Genomic DNA, 16,064 nt, shown 5'->3' with positions numbered 1-16,064 from the left:
CTTCAGGCATTGTTTATTCTAAAAAGTCTATAATAATGAGAACAAAGTGTTGGCATGGCATGGATGGATGCCAAAATCTGAATTCCCCTCCCTTCAGCACCTAATATGTGGCATAGTTCCCTCCTCCAAATTAGCAGTCATGAATCACATCCTCCAATCAGTTTGAAAGGCAAAGCTTTGCTTCCATTCTATAAGGCGCCATTTCTTATCTGATGAAAAACAACTGGGGTAGCATTCTCCTCCCCCGTTTCATTTAATTCTAAGAGCAAAAAATTTAAAGGAAAAGGCTGCCTCTTATATTGTCAAAGCAAAAACATCCAATGTTTACAGCGTTGACATCTGCCCCCCCTTACAAAAAAGATAGATCCTGTAATGTAAACAAAAGCATATGTCAGGGATTATTATCTCTTGGTTTGTTTGGTTTTTTTTCATGAAACATTTTGATGAGGCTGTCAGCCTTCACATCGCTAGATTTCACCCAAGTAGCTTTAGACAGTGAGTATTCCTTCCATTGTACTAGGTATTGCAATTTCCCTTTAAAAATTCTAGAGTCAAGAATGTCTTTCACTTCATAGTGTTTCTGACTCGCTACTACGAGGGGCCCAGGTGCCTTAAGGGGAGGTCTTAAGGTGGAGTCCCAAAAAGGTTTCAGCAGCTGCAATGGAAGACAGGGTGAACTCTCCCTAAAAGCCTAGGGAGTTTTAATTCCACTGTGATGGGTTGATGATCCTGTGAGCTGCACTCCTCTATCCAAAATTATTCACTTAGGGATGCCATACAGCCGGTAGATATGTTACAGGAAAAATTTAGTCAGTCACTGAGCAGATGGGACTCCTTTGTAGGTGATAAAATGAGCCTGCTTCAAGAACAGGTCTATTACAGTCCAGATGACAGTATATCCTCTACTTTTGGGTAAGTCTACAGTAAAGTCCATAGCTATTTCTTCCCATGGTTAAGAAGGTCTGCCACTGGGACTTCCGGTAGTGCTGCCGCGCTGAATGGCGGCGTTTCTGAAGCCGCCCGATCTTGGGATGCGTTAGAGCGTGCGGAGGCAGCGAAAATCAGCTGTCCCGTGGCACCGAAGTCTCTCCCTCGGGAGAAGAGGGAGAGGCGAGCTTGTTTGGGTAGAGGTAGAGCTCCTCTGTGATTCCCCCAACGAGTTTGGGGGCTAATGGAATGAGTTCCCTCGGAGCCCAGGCTTTCTCCGCTCCCAGGACGCTTTCACTCCATAAAGGACTGGAACAAGATGCAACAACTACATCTGCTGCTTAGATGGGACTGTATTTTTTTTCTTTGAGAAGCAGGCAGAGCGAAGCAGGAGGATTTGAATTTTCAAGTTGGATTTTAATTTTAACTCAGACTCATTATCTTTTTCAAGTTTTAAGCTGATGGAAATGGAGTAAAAATGGCGCTGGAATGTTTCTTTCTTGTGTGAATTGACTGTTTTGGAAAATTGTTATATTTTGCAACATAGCAAGAGATACAATTTGCAACTGATTCTACCCAGTACCGGACTTTGTGTATTTGAAAGCTTGTCCTTTTTTTATTGAAGGATAAGGAACTTTGGGAGAAAAACTTCTATTTTTTCTCCCTTCTCTTTTTTTTTCTTTTCAACTTTGATTCTGCTGGGAGAAAGAGGAAACCGAAACCTAAGAGATGGCTGCAAGGCATGGGGGAGGCCCTACAATCTCTAAAAGTGTTATTTCTTCACCTTTACCACAAGCTGCAGGGCAAACTACAACAAAACCTACAGTACAACCACCTTCCCCCCCACCATCTGCATTTACATTGGCAGACATTCAGCAAGTTGTGATGCAGTCAACACAAGTATTAACACAAGTATTACAGCAAGAAATAAAGGAAACAAAGGAAGAATTTGTTAATCAAAATAAACAGATGAGGGAGGATATAGTGCTTGCACTTCAGGGCTTGGCTGCACATATTGAACGCCTGGATGTTCGTGTGGATTCAGTTATGGAGTATGTGGAGAATCTGGAAAATAAAATCATCAGTGCTGAACAGAAAATAGACAGAACAGAGGTTAAAATTGATAGAACAGAAGATGAAGTCATCATCTCACAATACAAAGACATGGAGTTTGCATTGCGCATCAGAGGCCTTAAAGAGAATCCTAAAGAAGATTTGGAATGGGAAGTAGCACAAGCAGTAGCTCCTGTCTTGAAATGTGAACCTGAAGAATTACTTAAAGAAATGGATAAGACATTTAGGGTTAATTCCTGGATTGCTAGGCAGAAAAATTTACCTAGAGATGTAGTGATTTACTTTTCCAGGAGATCAACCAGATATTCTATTATCCAGGCTTTCTATCGGGAAAGATTTCAAATTGCAGGCCAAGATATTATAATTTTAAAGGAGATACCTCCAAAAATTCTTAGAAAAAGGAAAGATTTCGCTTTTCTGTCCAATGAGCTTAAGAAGCGACAAATTCAGTTTAGATGGGAAATATCCAATGGAATTGTGGTGAATTATGCAGGGACGAGGTACAAGTTGAATACAATTTTAAAAGCAAAGGATTTTTATACTAAGGTCCTTAAAGCAGGCTCACCACCGTCTCCTCGAGTTAAAAGAACAGAAGTAAGACAAGAAGATAAACAATTGAGTGAAGGGGCAATGTCATTGCCTCTTGAGGAGATGCAGCAGGCTGAGATTACGGAGCAGAGTTTGGCGTTAAAGGAGGACCCGAAAGAACAGAGGATGACTAGGGCTGCATACAAGCGTATGGAAAAAGAGCAAAAACAGAAGCTTGTATCTGGTCTAACTACGCAAGATGCGGCTGTCTCAGAGCCTGTGGGAGGAGCACATCTGAAGAGAGCAACAGGTGATCTTCAGGCTATGTTCCAAAGGCTCATGGTCACCAGAGATGGTGAAGTTCCTGACATGGAATGTTAATGGCTTAAATTCACCACAAAAAAGAAAGAAAGTATTTTATTATTTGAAACAACATAAAAATGACATTGTTTGTTTACAAGAGACACATATTGTATTAAAAGACCAAAAGTATCTGGCTAATTCCCGATTGGGAACACATTTTGCATCTTTTGCTCTGGACAAGAAGGCTGGAGTGGTCATTTATGTAAGAAAAGATTTTTCGGCTAGATTAATCGAATCGGACAAACAAGGGAGATATGTTAGTATTGAATTAATGCTACAAGGAAAGAAAGTTCTTCTTATTGGATTATATGCTCCAAATCAACAACAGCAAAAATTATTTAAACTTTTACATCAGAGACTAATTGAATTGGATTACAAATCTGTTATTATGATGGGGGACTGGAATGGAGTTTTGGACCCATCTGAAGACAAGAAGGGATCCTTCAAAAACTTTTCTAATTCAAAATTGCCTAAAGCTTTTTTTTTATTTGAAGGAGGATCTGGAATTAAGAGATGTATGGTGGGAAAGGAATATGAAAGACAGAGATTTTACTTTTTTTGGATAGACATAAATCTTTCTCTAGGATTGACTTTATTTTAATTACTACTGATCTTTTCTCTAGGGTTAAGAACGTTAAGATTTTTCCTAGGACATTGTCGGATCATAGTCCTGTTTGGTTGGAGTTTTTTTGCTGAAGATGGTAGTAGAAGATCCTGGAGACTGAATGAAAATTTATTTACAAATGAGGTGTTCTTGCAGAAATGTAGAGAACATGTGAAAGAATTTTTTGTTATGAATATGCATAAAGGTACATCGATGGGAATGGTTTGGGACGCCAGTAAAGCTTATATAAGAGGGGTCTTGATTTATATGAACAATGCTTATAGGTGTAAGCAAATGCAAAAACGTATAGATCTTGAGGAAGAGATTAAATCTAAGGAGAAAGATTTTATTTTGAATCCATTGGATAATAATTTAAGGATTTCGATACATTTATTGAAAGAACAATTTAGTATGCTATTGGCTGACCAAGTAGCAACTAATTTGCGTTATGCTAGACATAACACTTTTTGTAATGCTAATAAGCCTGGTAGGTGGTTGGCTTACCAATTAAGGAAGAAACAGAAATTACGTACTATAGATAAAATAGAATGTAAAGGAAAAGAAGTCTATCAACAAAAGCTGATTAAGAGGAGTTTTTTAGATTTCTATTCGAAATTATATTCTAGAGAAAACATACAAGCTTTAGATATAGATACAGGAAGCTCATTTTCCGAGACTTTCAAAAGAACAACAACTTGAGATGAATCACTTAATAACATCAGAGGAAATCTCTTTAGCTATTAAACAGTTGAAAGTGGGCAAGGCCCCGGGAACAGATGGATTAACAGCAATTTATTATAAAAGGTTGTTGGTTGAAATGATTGAACCTTTAAAGATCTTGTTTAATGAAATTCAGACTGGAGGAGCAGTTCCTCCATCTTGGAGGACAGCTTTTGTATCATTGATTCCAAAGGAGGATCAAGACCTTACTCAACCTAAAAATTATAGACCTATATCGCTTTTGAATACAGATTATAAGATTTTTGCTAAAGTATTGGCTAATAGATTAATGCAAGTTTTCAAACAAAAGATTGATAGTGATCAATCGGGATTTATATCTGGAAGGTATATGAAATATAATGTAAGACAAATTGTAAATTTGCTTGAATATTTGGATAAGAACAACCAAGTCCTTGCAGCATTGATATTTTTGGATGCAGAGAAAGCTTTTGATCAATTGAATTGGCAATTCTTATTGAGAGTTGTTGAGGAAATGAATTTTGGAGAAGGATTCCTACATTCTATTAAAGCAACAAACTATCAACAACAAACTGTACAAATTATAATTAATGGGGGGCTAACAGAGATGTTTAAAATTGAAAAAGGTACAAGACAGGGATGCCCCCTATTACCATTATTGTTTGTTTTAACATTAGAGATTTTATTAATTAAAATTCGAGAGTCCTCTATGATAAAGGGAATTAAAATAAAACAGAATGATTATAGGTTGAGAGCTTTTGCTGATGACTTGGTTGTGACAGTATCTCAACCAATACAATCGGTTATAGATTTGATGGAAATTATAACTCAGTATGGTAAGGTTTCTGGGTTTAAGGTGAATAGTAATAAGACTAAGATATTATCTAAGAATATATCTATGAGTGAAAGGGAAATGTTAATTAAATTAACAGGTTTTGAAATAGTAAAAAAGGTTAAGTATTTGGGAGTGTATATTGCAGCTTCAAATGTAAAACTATATAAGAATAACTATGAAACATTATGGTTGAAGATACAAAGGGATTTTTTTTATTGAAAAGTTTTTCAATACATTTTATCTTTAACAATCCCTCCCCCCCACCCCCACCCAACCCTTCCTAGCCCTCCCTAACCCTCCCCCCTCTCCTTCCCCCCCTCCCCCATCCCTGACTTCCCAGAGCTAAATACAAGGTATAAAAGTAAAAACAATCATAAACAACCATATGCTAACAACAATAAACTATTAAGTCTATCGCACTCTAGCTCATATAAAATGACTACAAGCAATACTAATATCACATCAAAACTTATACAAATGCTAAATGAAACTTTTTGGTCCCATATTTGTTCTGGATGTAATCAATCCACTTTTTCCACTCCATAATATAACGTTGTTGCGAATGGTCTTTCAAATAAGCCGATATCTTTGCCATTTCCGCCAGGTCAGAAACTTTTAAAGTCCATTCTTCTATAGTCGGCAGTTCCTCCTTCTTCCAATATTGACCTACTAAAAGTCTTGCTGCCGTAATTAAGTTCAACATCAATTTAGTGTCCACAACAGTAGTATCCGTAATTATGCCCAATAAAAACAATTGCGGACAAAACTTTATCCTTTGCTTAAATATCTTCTGCATATTCCACCAGATTTTAATCCAAAAAGCTTTAACCTTTTTACAGGTCCACCATATATGAAAGTACGTTGCGTCTTCGCCACCACACCTCCAACATTTAGGTTGATAGTTCGGATACATACTTGCGAGCTTTTTAGGATCTAAATGCCACCTATAAAACATTTTATAAAAGTTCTCTCTTAAATTTTGGGCTTGCGTAAATTTTACGTTCCTCACCCAAATCTTTTCCCAAGTATCCATTGTAATAACTTCTTGAATATTCTGAGCCCATTTTATCATACAATCTTTAACAAGTTCTGTTTCTGAGTCAATTTCTATCAATGCAAGATATATCTGTTTGATATGTGCTGGACCCTGATTTCTAATTTGCTTTACCAGATTTTCATCAGTCATTGAAAAACCAATTTTCTGATCTTCTTTCCACCTGGCCCGTAATTGACCATATTGAAACCAGGTTTGAACAATCTTCTCTTCTCGTAGAAAATTATATGGCTTCAAACACCAGACGTTCCTCTTCAAACTTAGGATTTCCTTATATGTAGTCACATCATGTTTGAACCCAACATTTATATTTTCTATTGCATTTCGGTATTGCCCACAAAGGTATCTTGTAATTTAACTTATGTCTATACTTTTTCCAAACTCTCAACAAAGCATATCTAAGAATATGCACCTTAAACACATTATCTACCTTCTTATCAAACAATAAATATGCATGCCAGCCAAATAACAAGTCGTGGCCTTCAAGATTTAATAATCTCCCTTGTGTTAAATTAATCCAATCACTTATCGCTGACAAAGCAGCAGCTTCATAGTATAATTTAAAGTTGGGCATTTTGAGACCACCTCTTTCATGCGTGTCCTGCATAATCTTAAATTTAACTCGTGGCCTTTTCCCTGCCCATACAAATTTGATACCTTTTTGCCATTCCTCCAAATTTGAATCCTTTTTAAGAATAGGTATCATTTGAAATAAGAATAAAAATTTAGGCAAAACATTCATTTTCACTGCTGCAATTCTTCCCAATAAAGACAATTGTAATTTTTTCCAACTTTCCAATTCTTTTTGTATTTTTCCCCATAATTTTTCATAATTATTTTTATATAACTTTGCATTTGAGGGTGACAAATACACCCCCAAATATTTAACCCTTTTAACAATCTCAAATCCAGTTAACCCTTCTAGAAGGGCCTTTTGCAATACTGTCATATTTTTAGCCAATATTTTAGTTTTTTGTATATTAACCTTAAATCCAGAAACCTTCCCATATTGCATTATTATCTCCATCAGGTCCAAAACAGAATTCTTTGGCTGAGTCACCGTAACAACCAGATCATCTGCAAACGCCCTCAATCTATAATCGTGATCTCTAATTTGAATTCCCTTAATTTTTTCCGAATTCCGTATTTTAATCAATAATATCTCCAATGTTAAAACAAATAATAAAGGTGATAACGGACACCCTTGTCTTGTGCCCTTTTCAATATTACATACTTCAGTCAAACTATTATTTACTATTATTCGGGCTGTTTGTTTTTGATATAATGCCCTAATTGGTTGTAGGAATTTATCCCCAAAATTCATTTTATCTAATACTTTCATCAAAAATTGCCAATCCAGTTGATCAAAGGCTTTTTCGGTGTCTAGAAAGATCAGCGCCGCAGGGATCTGGTTGTTCCTTTCCAAAAATTCCAACGCCTCACATTATTTTTCATTTGTCTGCCACTAATAAACCCAGTTTGGCCCCCATGAATTATCTGTTGCAAAACCCTCATCAATCTATTAGCTAAAACCTTAGCAAATATCTTGTAGTCCGTGTTCAAAAGTGATATTGGTCTGTAATTTCTTACTTGAGTGACATCCTGATCTTCCTTCGGTATCAGAGAAATAAAAGCAGTTCTCCAAGACGGAGGCACCCCTCCTCCCCTTTGAATTGTCTGAAACAATTCCCTTAATGGCTTTATCATCTCCAATTGTAATTTTTTATAATACACCGCCGTCAGTCCATCCGTGCCTGGCGCTTTATCCACCTTCAATTGTTTAATTGGTAAAAGAATTTCTTCTTCTGTTATCAATTGATTAATCTCTTCCTTTTGTTCTTGTGTAAGAACCGGGATGTTGGCATTCCTCAAATATACATCAATATCTGCTTCGTTGATCTTATCTTTAGCATATAATTTAGAATAAAAGTCCACAAAAGCTTCCTTAATAAGATCCTGTTGATACACAACCTTACCCTTATGTTCTATTTTACAAAGGGATTTAAATAATTGGAAAAAATTACAATTATCTTTACTGGGAAGAATTGCAGTTGTTAAAATGAATGTTCTGCCGAAGTTTCTCTTTTTGCTTCAAATGATACCTATATTGAAAAAGGATGCCAACCTTGATGAATGGCAGAAGGGTATTAATAAATTTATTTGGGCGGGGAAAAAACCAAGAGTTAAATTTAAGATTTTACAAGATGCTAGGGAAAGAGGGGGACTCAAGGCGCCGAATTTGAAACTGCATTATGATGCGGTGATCTTGACATGGGGTAGCAATTGGCTTAATTTAACTAATAAGAGAATACTTCACCTTGAGGGTTGGGATTTGGTATATGGATGGCATGCATATTTGCTTTATGATAAAAAGGTGGATAGGGCTTTTAAATCTCATATTCTTAGAAGTGCCTTGTTACGTGTCTGGAAAATGTATTATTATAAGTTAAATTATAAAATACCGATTTGGGGAATTCCTGGACACGCGATAGAAGGTGTATCTATGGGAGTGAGTTTGGATATGTTTTCCTATAAGGAATTACTTAGATTGGAAGGGAATGATTGGCAACTTAAATCATTAGATGAGTTAAGACAAGAAAACATAAGTTACTCTTGGTTTCAATATACCCAATTGAAAGCTAGGTGGAAGTTGGATCAGAAGGTTGGTGCTGGGTTGCTGGGAAGCTGCTGTTGCTGGGATGCTGCTGCTTGTGCAGCCGGGTTGAGAAATTAGCTGCTGGTGAAGCTGGGCAGAGGCTGCTCCTGCCCAGGGTTGGCGCCCATGAAAGAAGGACACAGAGATCTCTCGGGGGAAGGGCCCCGCTGCTCCTGGGATGCACACTGAACTTGGGATGCACTCTCAACCACGAGGAGCAGTGGACCTTGTTTATTTATAGTAAAAGCAACCAATCATATTTTATTATTGTTCAAATAGACCAATCATGATTACACATGTGTTCTTCTAAACTATCCTGAACGGACATTGGTGTAAATGGTAGATTCAAATACAGTAATGACCAATCATCTGCAGGAGGCGTCAGAATTTGCCTTATATGGAATATCCAATGGTGTGAAGGAATTCTGTGATTATGCCCTTACAGATGAAAATTTAGTAAAACAAATTAGAGATTTAAATTGTACACATATAAAGAGGATATATAATGTTTTAATTGAATTGGATTCGGAAACGGAATTAGTTAAAGATTGTATGATAAAGTGGGCATTTCCACCAGTTCAATTTCACCATAAAGCATTTGCCGGGTGGAAAGAATTTCCAAGCAAGACACACTGTCACGATTGCCGCAATACAATAACACCAAAACACAGATAAGGGACCCACTCATGCCATCTAAGCAGTTAGCAATGCTGGTCACCACTCGAGCACAAGCAAGGACCCCAAAATCTCTAGTAAGCCAAGCTGGGGTGGAATTCAGAAAAGCACTAGAAAAGGATGAATGGTTTTTAAGCCATAATGTCAGAAACTTGACACATAAGAACTTATGCACAATGAATGATGGGCTAACATGGGGGGGAGGAAAGCTCTACATTCCAAAAAGCCAGAGACTGACCTTTATGCAGCTCTGCCATGACTCCAAGTCAGCCGGACACTTTGGGTCCTTGAAAACCCTCCACTTGGTAAAATGACAATTTTGGTGGCCATTGATAAAAAAGGACATTGAAAGCTATGTAGCTAGCTGCCCAACATGCACAGCAGCCAAAAGAAGACCCCAGAATTGTTACAAATGGTAGTCAGCCTGTCAGCACCCTGGAGGGAGATTTCTATGGATTTTATTGTAGAATTACCAGAAAATGGGGGAAATACAGTAATTTGGGCCATAACAGATTTATTTTCAAAACAGGTACATTTTATCCCATGCCCCAAAATCGCCATGGCCAAAACATTAGCAAAATTATTCATGCAACACATTTATCAACTGCATGAGGCCCCACAATAATTATATTCGATAGTGGGGTGCAGTTCTCCTCGGAAGGCAAAGCTTCAATCTGATGCCTGAACTGCCTACCACCGAGCCAACCATCCCCTCCCTGAAGGAGTGGATTGCGCAACAACAAAACACATGGACGGTTGTGAGAAAGGCTTTAGACAGGCTAGGGAAGCATATAAGATCCAGGCAGATAAGAAACGAACAGAGTACAAGCCATTCCAAGTGGGGGAGAAAATATACCTGTCCACAAAATACCTGAAATCCTTGCAACCCTCAAAGAAACTTGTATTTAAATTTGTAGGACCTTTCCCCATTAAAAGAATAATCAATCTGGTTACAGTAGAAATGGAACTTCCTAAGACACTCAGACAGGTTCACCTGGTATTTCAATGCAGCCTGTTAAAAGCGTGAATTGAATTCACCCTTAAGGCCAGCTGCAGCTCCTCCTCCCCCTCCTATCATGGTAGAGGGAGGGCAGCATTTTGAAATCAAGGACATTTTAGACTCTAGGAAATACCATGGTTCCACACAATATTTAGTAGACTGGAAACACCTCCCTCCCTCCCAAAACGAATGGATCTATAAAAGCCACATCAAAGCCCCTAGGTTACTTAGTAAATCCCACGCTATGTATCTTGGTAAACCAGGCTAATCCCTATGTTTATCTCCCTTTTTGTGTCTTTACAGGTGGATTTCTCATTTTTTTAAGGGAGGGGGCGGCATGTCAGAATCCGTTCCTTTGCTGTAGGGGTCTTTTGGTAATTAACTCTTTTCTTTTTCCCTTCTACGGGTTCTACCATACTCCTGGGGGGACGGGGGAGGCTTTGCGGAATTGCAATGTATCTTCTTCCCTTCACATAGCTGCTACAACGTATTCTCTCCACTTCCTCTATCTGCTTGCTCTTTGAACTGTCTCCCCTTGATAGCAAGCTGGGGTGAAAAAGGAATATGCCTCCGGCCGTCTGGCTTATCTCTTGCTGTGGAAGAAAAGGTGCAAAGACCTAGCAACGTTTTCACAGCCTTGGGAACTATGCCTTATCAGCTCTGTTCCCACAGCAGACTTTTAACACCTGGGGATTGGCCTATTTGAACTGACCGGATGAAATATTGGGGCGGGGTTTGCTTTTTGCTCTTCTAACCTATTGATTTGGGCAGGAAACCCTCAAATCCTGCTTTCTATGCCTGCTGTCAACTTCTAATAAAAGTTCCTTTTAGGATGACTTCGTTCCAAGAGTCCTGCTTTCTTGGGAAGAGGATTTGAAGCAGGTCCTTACACCCACCCCAGTCCCACCCCTCTCCACCAAAGACCCCCAGTTCCCAACACCGCCCGCACGTCCCACAGGGAGAGCTGGTGAGTTGGCCTCCGGCCATTGACTTTGCTTGTCAAAAAGTTGCAAAAGGGGATCACATGACCTTGGGACACCGTGACTGTCAGTTGCCAAGTATCCAAATGTAAATCACATGAGCCTGCGGATGCTGCAACGGTCATAAGTGTGAAAAATGGTCATAAGTCACCTTCTTCAGTGCTGTTGTAACTTTGAACAGTCACTAAGTAAACTGTTGTAAGTCTAGGACTACCTGTACTTTAACACTTTTTTCCTTGTTTGTTTTTAAGTTTTAGACATCTTGCTAGGCGACCGGTGGTACTTGAATATTGCAGTATCCTAAAAGTGGTACAATTGGTGAAAAGATTGAAAAGCCCTGCTAAATAGAATTCGCCTCTCACAGGGCCTCTGCCGGACTCTGCATTCCCTCTGTGCAGGCAGGCAGCTCTCTCTCTGGTTGACCCCCCCAAGGCCTGAGGGGCCCTGGACAGCATCATCTTCGGCCCCTGGGGCTTCTGCCCCGCAGCCCGGATCCCGGCGCCGAGGCCCCGCTTCCTTCGCGCCCCGCACGGGCGACTCCCGCCGGCAGAGGCGAGGCGGAGAGCTTTGCCCCGGGGGAGGGCCGGGGGGACCGCCCCGGCAGAGACGCCTCCTCCCGGCGCCGCCTCCGCGAGCGGGCCCGGCGCTCCCCTTCCGCCTTCGGGCCCGCCCGGCGCCGCCTCCTCCCTGAAGCGCGGCTCCGGCATGGCGGCGGCGGGGCCGGGCGCGCTGGTGAGCGAGGGCCGCGGGGCTGGGGCGGCGCCGACCGGCGGCCCCCTCACCGCCTCTCCTCCTCCTCTTCTCCCCCCGCAGGGCGCCCGGGAAGCGGCCGAGGCGGCCCACGTGCTCTCTCTGCCGGCCGAGGCCTTCGGGAACGACGTGAGTGCGGGGCGGCGGGCCGGCGGGCGGCGGGGCTCGGGGCCTCGGGGCGCTGACGGCTCTCCCTCCCTCCCTCTCTCCGGCAGCCGCGGCTGGAGGCGGCCTGGGCCGAGCGCGCCCTCCAGCACGCCCACGTCTACTTCCACGTGAGTCCCGGGCGGGGGCGGGGGGGGCGGCGGGCGGGGGATCTCGGCGCCGCTGACCCGCCCGGTTCGCCCGCAGCTGCTCTCGGCCGCTGACCCCGCGGGGCTGAGGCTCACCCCGGCCGACGACCGGATCTACGCGGCCTTCCGGCGGAGCTTCCCCGACCTGCGCGTCGACCTGCTGGACGTGGAGTCGCTCAAGTCGGAGCCGGCCAAAGAGGTGGGGCGGCGTCCGGGGAGGGCCGGCGGGGCCGGGGGGGGACGCGGGCTCACGGCTCGCTCTCCGCCCGCAGAAGTGGCGCCCCTTCTGCCTGCAGTTCGAGGGGGCGGTGGAGGACTTCAACCTCGGGACTCTCCTGCGCCTCGACTGCCGCCGCGGCTACTCGGAGGAGAACTCCGTGCTGGGTAAGCGCCGGGCGGCGGGCTGGGCCTGGGCCGGCCTCGTGACGGCCCCTCCTCGCCTGCCTCTCCTCCCCGCAGCGCCGCGCATCCAGTTCTTGGCCGTCGAGATCGCGCGCAACCGCGAGGGCTGCAACGGCGCCGTCTACCGCCGCGCGGGCGCTCCAGAGGCCGAGCCCGACCCGGCCGGCGCCCGCTGAGAGCCTGGCCGGACCCGACGCGAGTCGCGCAAGCGAGGAGACCCGCGGGGGGGGGAGAGGCCGGGCGGCCCTCGGAGGGCGAGGCGTGGGCCGCTTTGGGGAGCTGCCCCTGCGCCGTCTCCTGGCCCAGCGATCGACGTTTGCCTTCCGCTTTGTATGCGGGACTTCAGCAGAAGGTCCGTCTCCATCTTGGCTTGTAAACAGTGAGTTCCGAGATTAACGTTGTGTGGCTTGTTTTTTTTCTAAAGATGGACCCTCGTTTGCCAGGCGGGGGCCCCTCTGTCGCGTTCCCTGCCGTTTGTACCCCGAAGATTAACGCTCTGGCCTCATTGCACGCAGTTCAGTAGAAACCACTTTATTTGCAGCCACAATGCTTACACTGTATGCAGCAAACATCCGTACAAATCATTCAGCAATCTGGTCACAGAAAAAGGACCCAGCACACAATCGCCAGAGGAAATAATTCTCCCCCCATCAAGGAGATGCTATTTGGGGAGAGAAACCAGGGTTACAATTAGATCTGGGCTCCTGGGACAGAAAACTAGCAGCAAGAGGGTGGGGCAGGGCCAAGGGAAATCGGTCCCTGTTGTTTTCACTAAATTTAACATTTAACAAATGTTCCAACAGCTTTAGTGGGAAAAGAGATTTGTCTGAAGGATTTACAGTGCACTTTCTTGGTGGTGGGATGGCCTTGGGGAGAAGCTGCTGTTTCCAGAGCTCCAAGATGCTCCATGAACATGGGTGCAATGTGGAGTTGCTCACAACTGCTGCCAGATAGCCAAGTCCTCCCATCTTCCAAAAATGTGTGTGTGTGTGTGTGTGCATGGCAGGAATGTGGCATGGCTTTGAGCTCCTAATGAGGGAAGGTGGGGAGGGATGGCCTAAGCTGAAGGGATAGATAAGAAAAATATACATTTGGAATTTTACACTTGTGCCTCTAGACTAGTACTAAATATAATTCTGTACTCTCACACCCCCTTGCCCAGTAATGTGGCAGGTAGCCAGGAGACTCTTCACTTGCATACCACCCTCGCTCTAGCATTGGTGCACTATGTAAAAATTTCACTCACACTTTTTTTTTAAACTTGAGTCAATATAAACCTTGTTCAAAATGTTATGAAAAAATGTACATGTTTATACAAGGCAGGCTATGGCAGGACACAGGGTTCCTCTGACATTCACGCAGGGAGGCGCCAATGGTGCCTCCCCAATGAAAAACCCCCTCTGAGTGAACCTTTTACACCCCCCTCCTGCAGCCTAGCCCCAAGGAGGACCAGCAGGGATCGGAAACACCCTTGTGTCTTTCCATCGGAAAAGTTAACCTCCCCAGCCCAGAGAGCAGCTCCTGGCGAGACGTCAGCTCATCATGTCGTTGCTGTTTACCCCGTAGGTGGAATTTTTCATGGAATCGTTTACTTCTCGACGAAATGCAGAAAGATTCTGTGTAAACCTGTCAAAGAAACAGACGTTAGGATGGGGGCAAACGGACCTGTCTTTTTGCCCAACAGCTGGATGGCATCAGACGAGAGTTGGGTTCCTTCTTAGGGAATCATCAGAATCAGCCAAATCCAACTTCTGGCCAAAGCTCAGTTTTTTAATGCTCTGAATTTCAGCTTTGAAAACATGGCCGCAAGTGAGGGGCAAACCCAATATCCCTTCAGCTCCTCCCAATTTTCCTTCCATTTTCTTCACTGGACACTGGAGATTTGGATTTTGAACACAAGCAAAGTGTAACTACTTTATAACTTTGGAAAGGAACCAAGCAGGTTCCTTCACGACAGGGACCAAAATGCTTCTGAAAGGATAACTGTCCTACAGAATTTAACTGGGGGCGATGACATTTCTGGTGTTCCTCTGAGAGGGAAATGTAAAGAGGGACGGCTGCACCGGGCTGGGTTAACTACTCATAGGGGTGGGCGAGACTTTGAGCCAGAGAACTATGGGTGGTGGTGGTGGTTTGTCTTTTTGATTCCGTTAAATTTAAGACAGGATTTGCAGCCTCGGCACAGTGAGTTATTTTGTTGGCACAATAGTTTTTGGCAGCGTGGGTCACAAGAGATGGTGGAGCCACCCTTGCAGGCTGCATGCGGTCCTGGGCTAGTGGGCAATCCTCCTGTCCAAGAGCTCAGGCATTAAGCGATCTGGCAGGGGTGCTGCTTCTTCAGAACGAAATGAATAAGAACAGAGGACTTTGGCTGTTCTGCTGGCTGCGTTTTATGAAGTTACTGACCTATCACGATTCTTTGTCAGCAGGTTGCGCTCAATGCCTTCCATGAGATTTTCAAAGCAGAGATGCATAGCTTGTTGTTTCTCAGGGGGCTGGCTGTTTACTATGCTGTTCCTTAAATCTGAAAAATACTGCAAAGGAAAAGTTCACGCTGTAAGCTATCCAGGATAATGTGCCAGCACACAATGACACACTACCCTAAATCGGTGGCCTTACCTTTTCATTGAGTAGGATCAAGCCAAGCAAAGGCCGTGACATAGACCACTGGTTCCTGCAGTCTTCAAATATGATGATATTCAACACTGTGGAGAGCATCTGGAAGGATCAAGCACAAGCTTGTAAGCCGCCCTGAGTCTTCGGAGAAGGGCGGGATATAAATGGAATTAATAAAATAAATAAATAATAAATAATCCAGTCAACTGTACAGGTCTACCGAGCTCACACTGGGGCACTGCTGGGGATTATGGGGAAACTGGGAAGGAAAGGTAGACATAGTGGGCAACTCACAGGACAGCTTATCTAATAAAGAGCAATTTAGTCAGATGTTTTGTAGGGAAGCAATTCAAAGTATTCCAAGAAGCATTTAGTCACTACAAATGAGTGGGAGAAATTGGGAGTGAGAACGTCTAGTCTAACAAAAGAACTAGGGGGGACACAATAGCAGTCTTGCAATATCTGAGTGGCTATCACAAAGAAGACAGGGTCAACACATTTTCTAAAGCACCTGAGGGGGTTGGATGAGAAATAACAGGTGAAAGCTAATCAAGGAAAGATCCAACCTAGAATTAAGGAGAAGATTCCTGACAGAACAATCGATGGGA

General features: G+C 43.2%; 2 protein-coding genes across 9 annotated transcripts in view; one reads left to right on the top strand and one right to left on the bottom strand.

Annotated features, from left to right (window-relative positions):
- Positions 1-12,035: 12,035 nt before the first annotated feature.
- Positions 12,036-13,251, top strand: PBDC1 (polysaccharide biosynthesis domain containing 1). 5 transcript variants are annotated; one of them, XM_083368675.1, is made up of 6 exons: positions 12,041-12,127; positions 12,209-12,274; positions 12,361-12,420; positions 12,497-12,637; positions 12,711-12,822; positions 12,898-13,236. In XM_083368675.1, exons 1-6 carry the CDS (start codon positions 12,101-12,103, stop codon positions 13,014-13,016), a joined length of 525 nt encoding a protein of 174 aa, XP_083224801.1. In that variant the 5' UTR covers positions 12,041-12,100; the 3' UTR covers positions 13,017-13,236. The 5 variants fall into 5 exon arrangements, with proteins under 5 accessions (XP_083224797.1, XP_083224801.1, XP_083224799.1 ...); XM_083368673.1 differs by lacking the exon at positions 12,711-12,822 and having other exon boundaries at positions 12,898-13,251; XM_083368674.1 differs by having other exon boundaries at positions 12,042-12,274.
- Positions 13,252-13,355: 104 nt separating this feature from the next.
- Positions 13,356-16,064, bottom strand: part of XPO7 (exportin 7) — a 70,867-nt gene continuing 68,158 nt past the window's right edge. For all 4 annotated transcript variants that reach the window (XM_083368667.1, XM_083368670.1, XM_083368669.1 and 1 more), the window contains 3 exons: positions 15,460-15,558; positions 15,247-15,374; positions 13,356-14,466 (listed from right to left, as the gene is read on the bottom strand). In XM_083368667.1, coding sequence (XP_083224793.1) covers positions 14,373-14,466; positions 15,247-15,374; positions 15,460-15,558 — 321 coding nt within the window. In that variant the 3' untranslated portion in view covers positions 13,356-14,372. The remainder of the gene's footprint in view (positions 14,467-15,246; positions 15,375-15,459; positions 15,559-16,064) is intronic.

The sequence above is a fragment of the Vipera ursinii genome (genome assembly GCF_947247035.1).
Source record: "Vipera ursinii genome assembly, chromosome: 8".
Classification (NCBI taxonomy): Eukaryota; Metazoa; Chordata; class Lepidosauria; order Squamata; family Viperidae; genus Vipera; species Vipera ursinii.
Note: the sequence above shows the minus strand (reverse complement) of the source record. Positions and strands in the feature narration are given on the sequence as shown.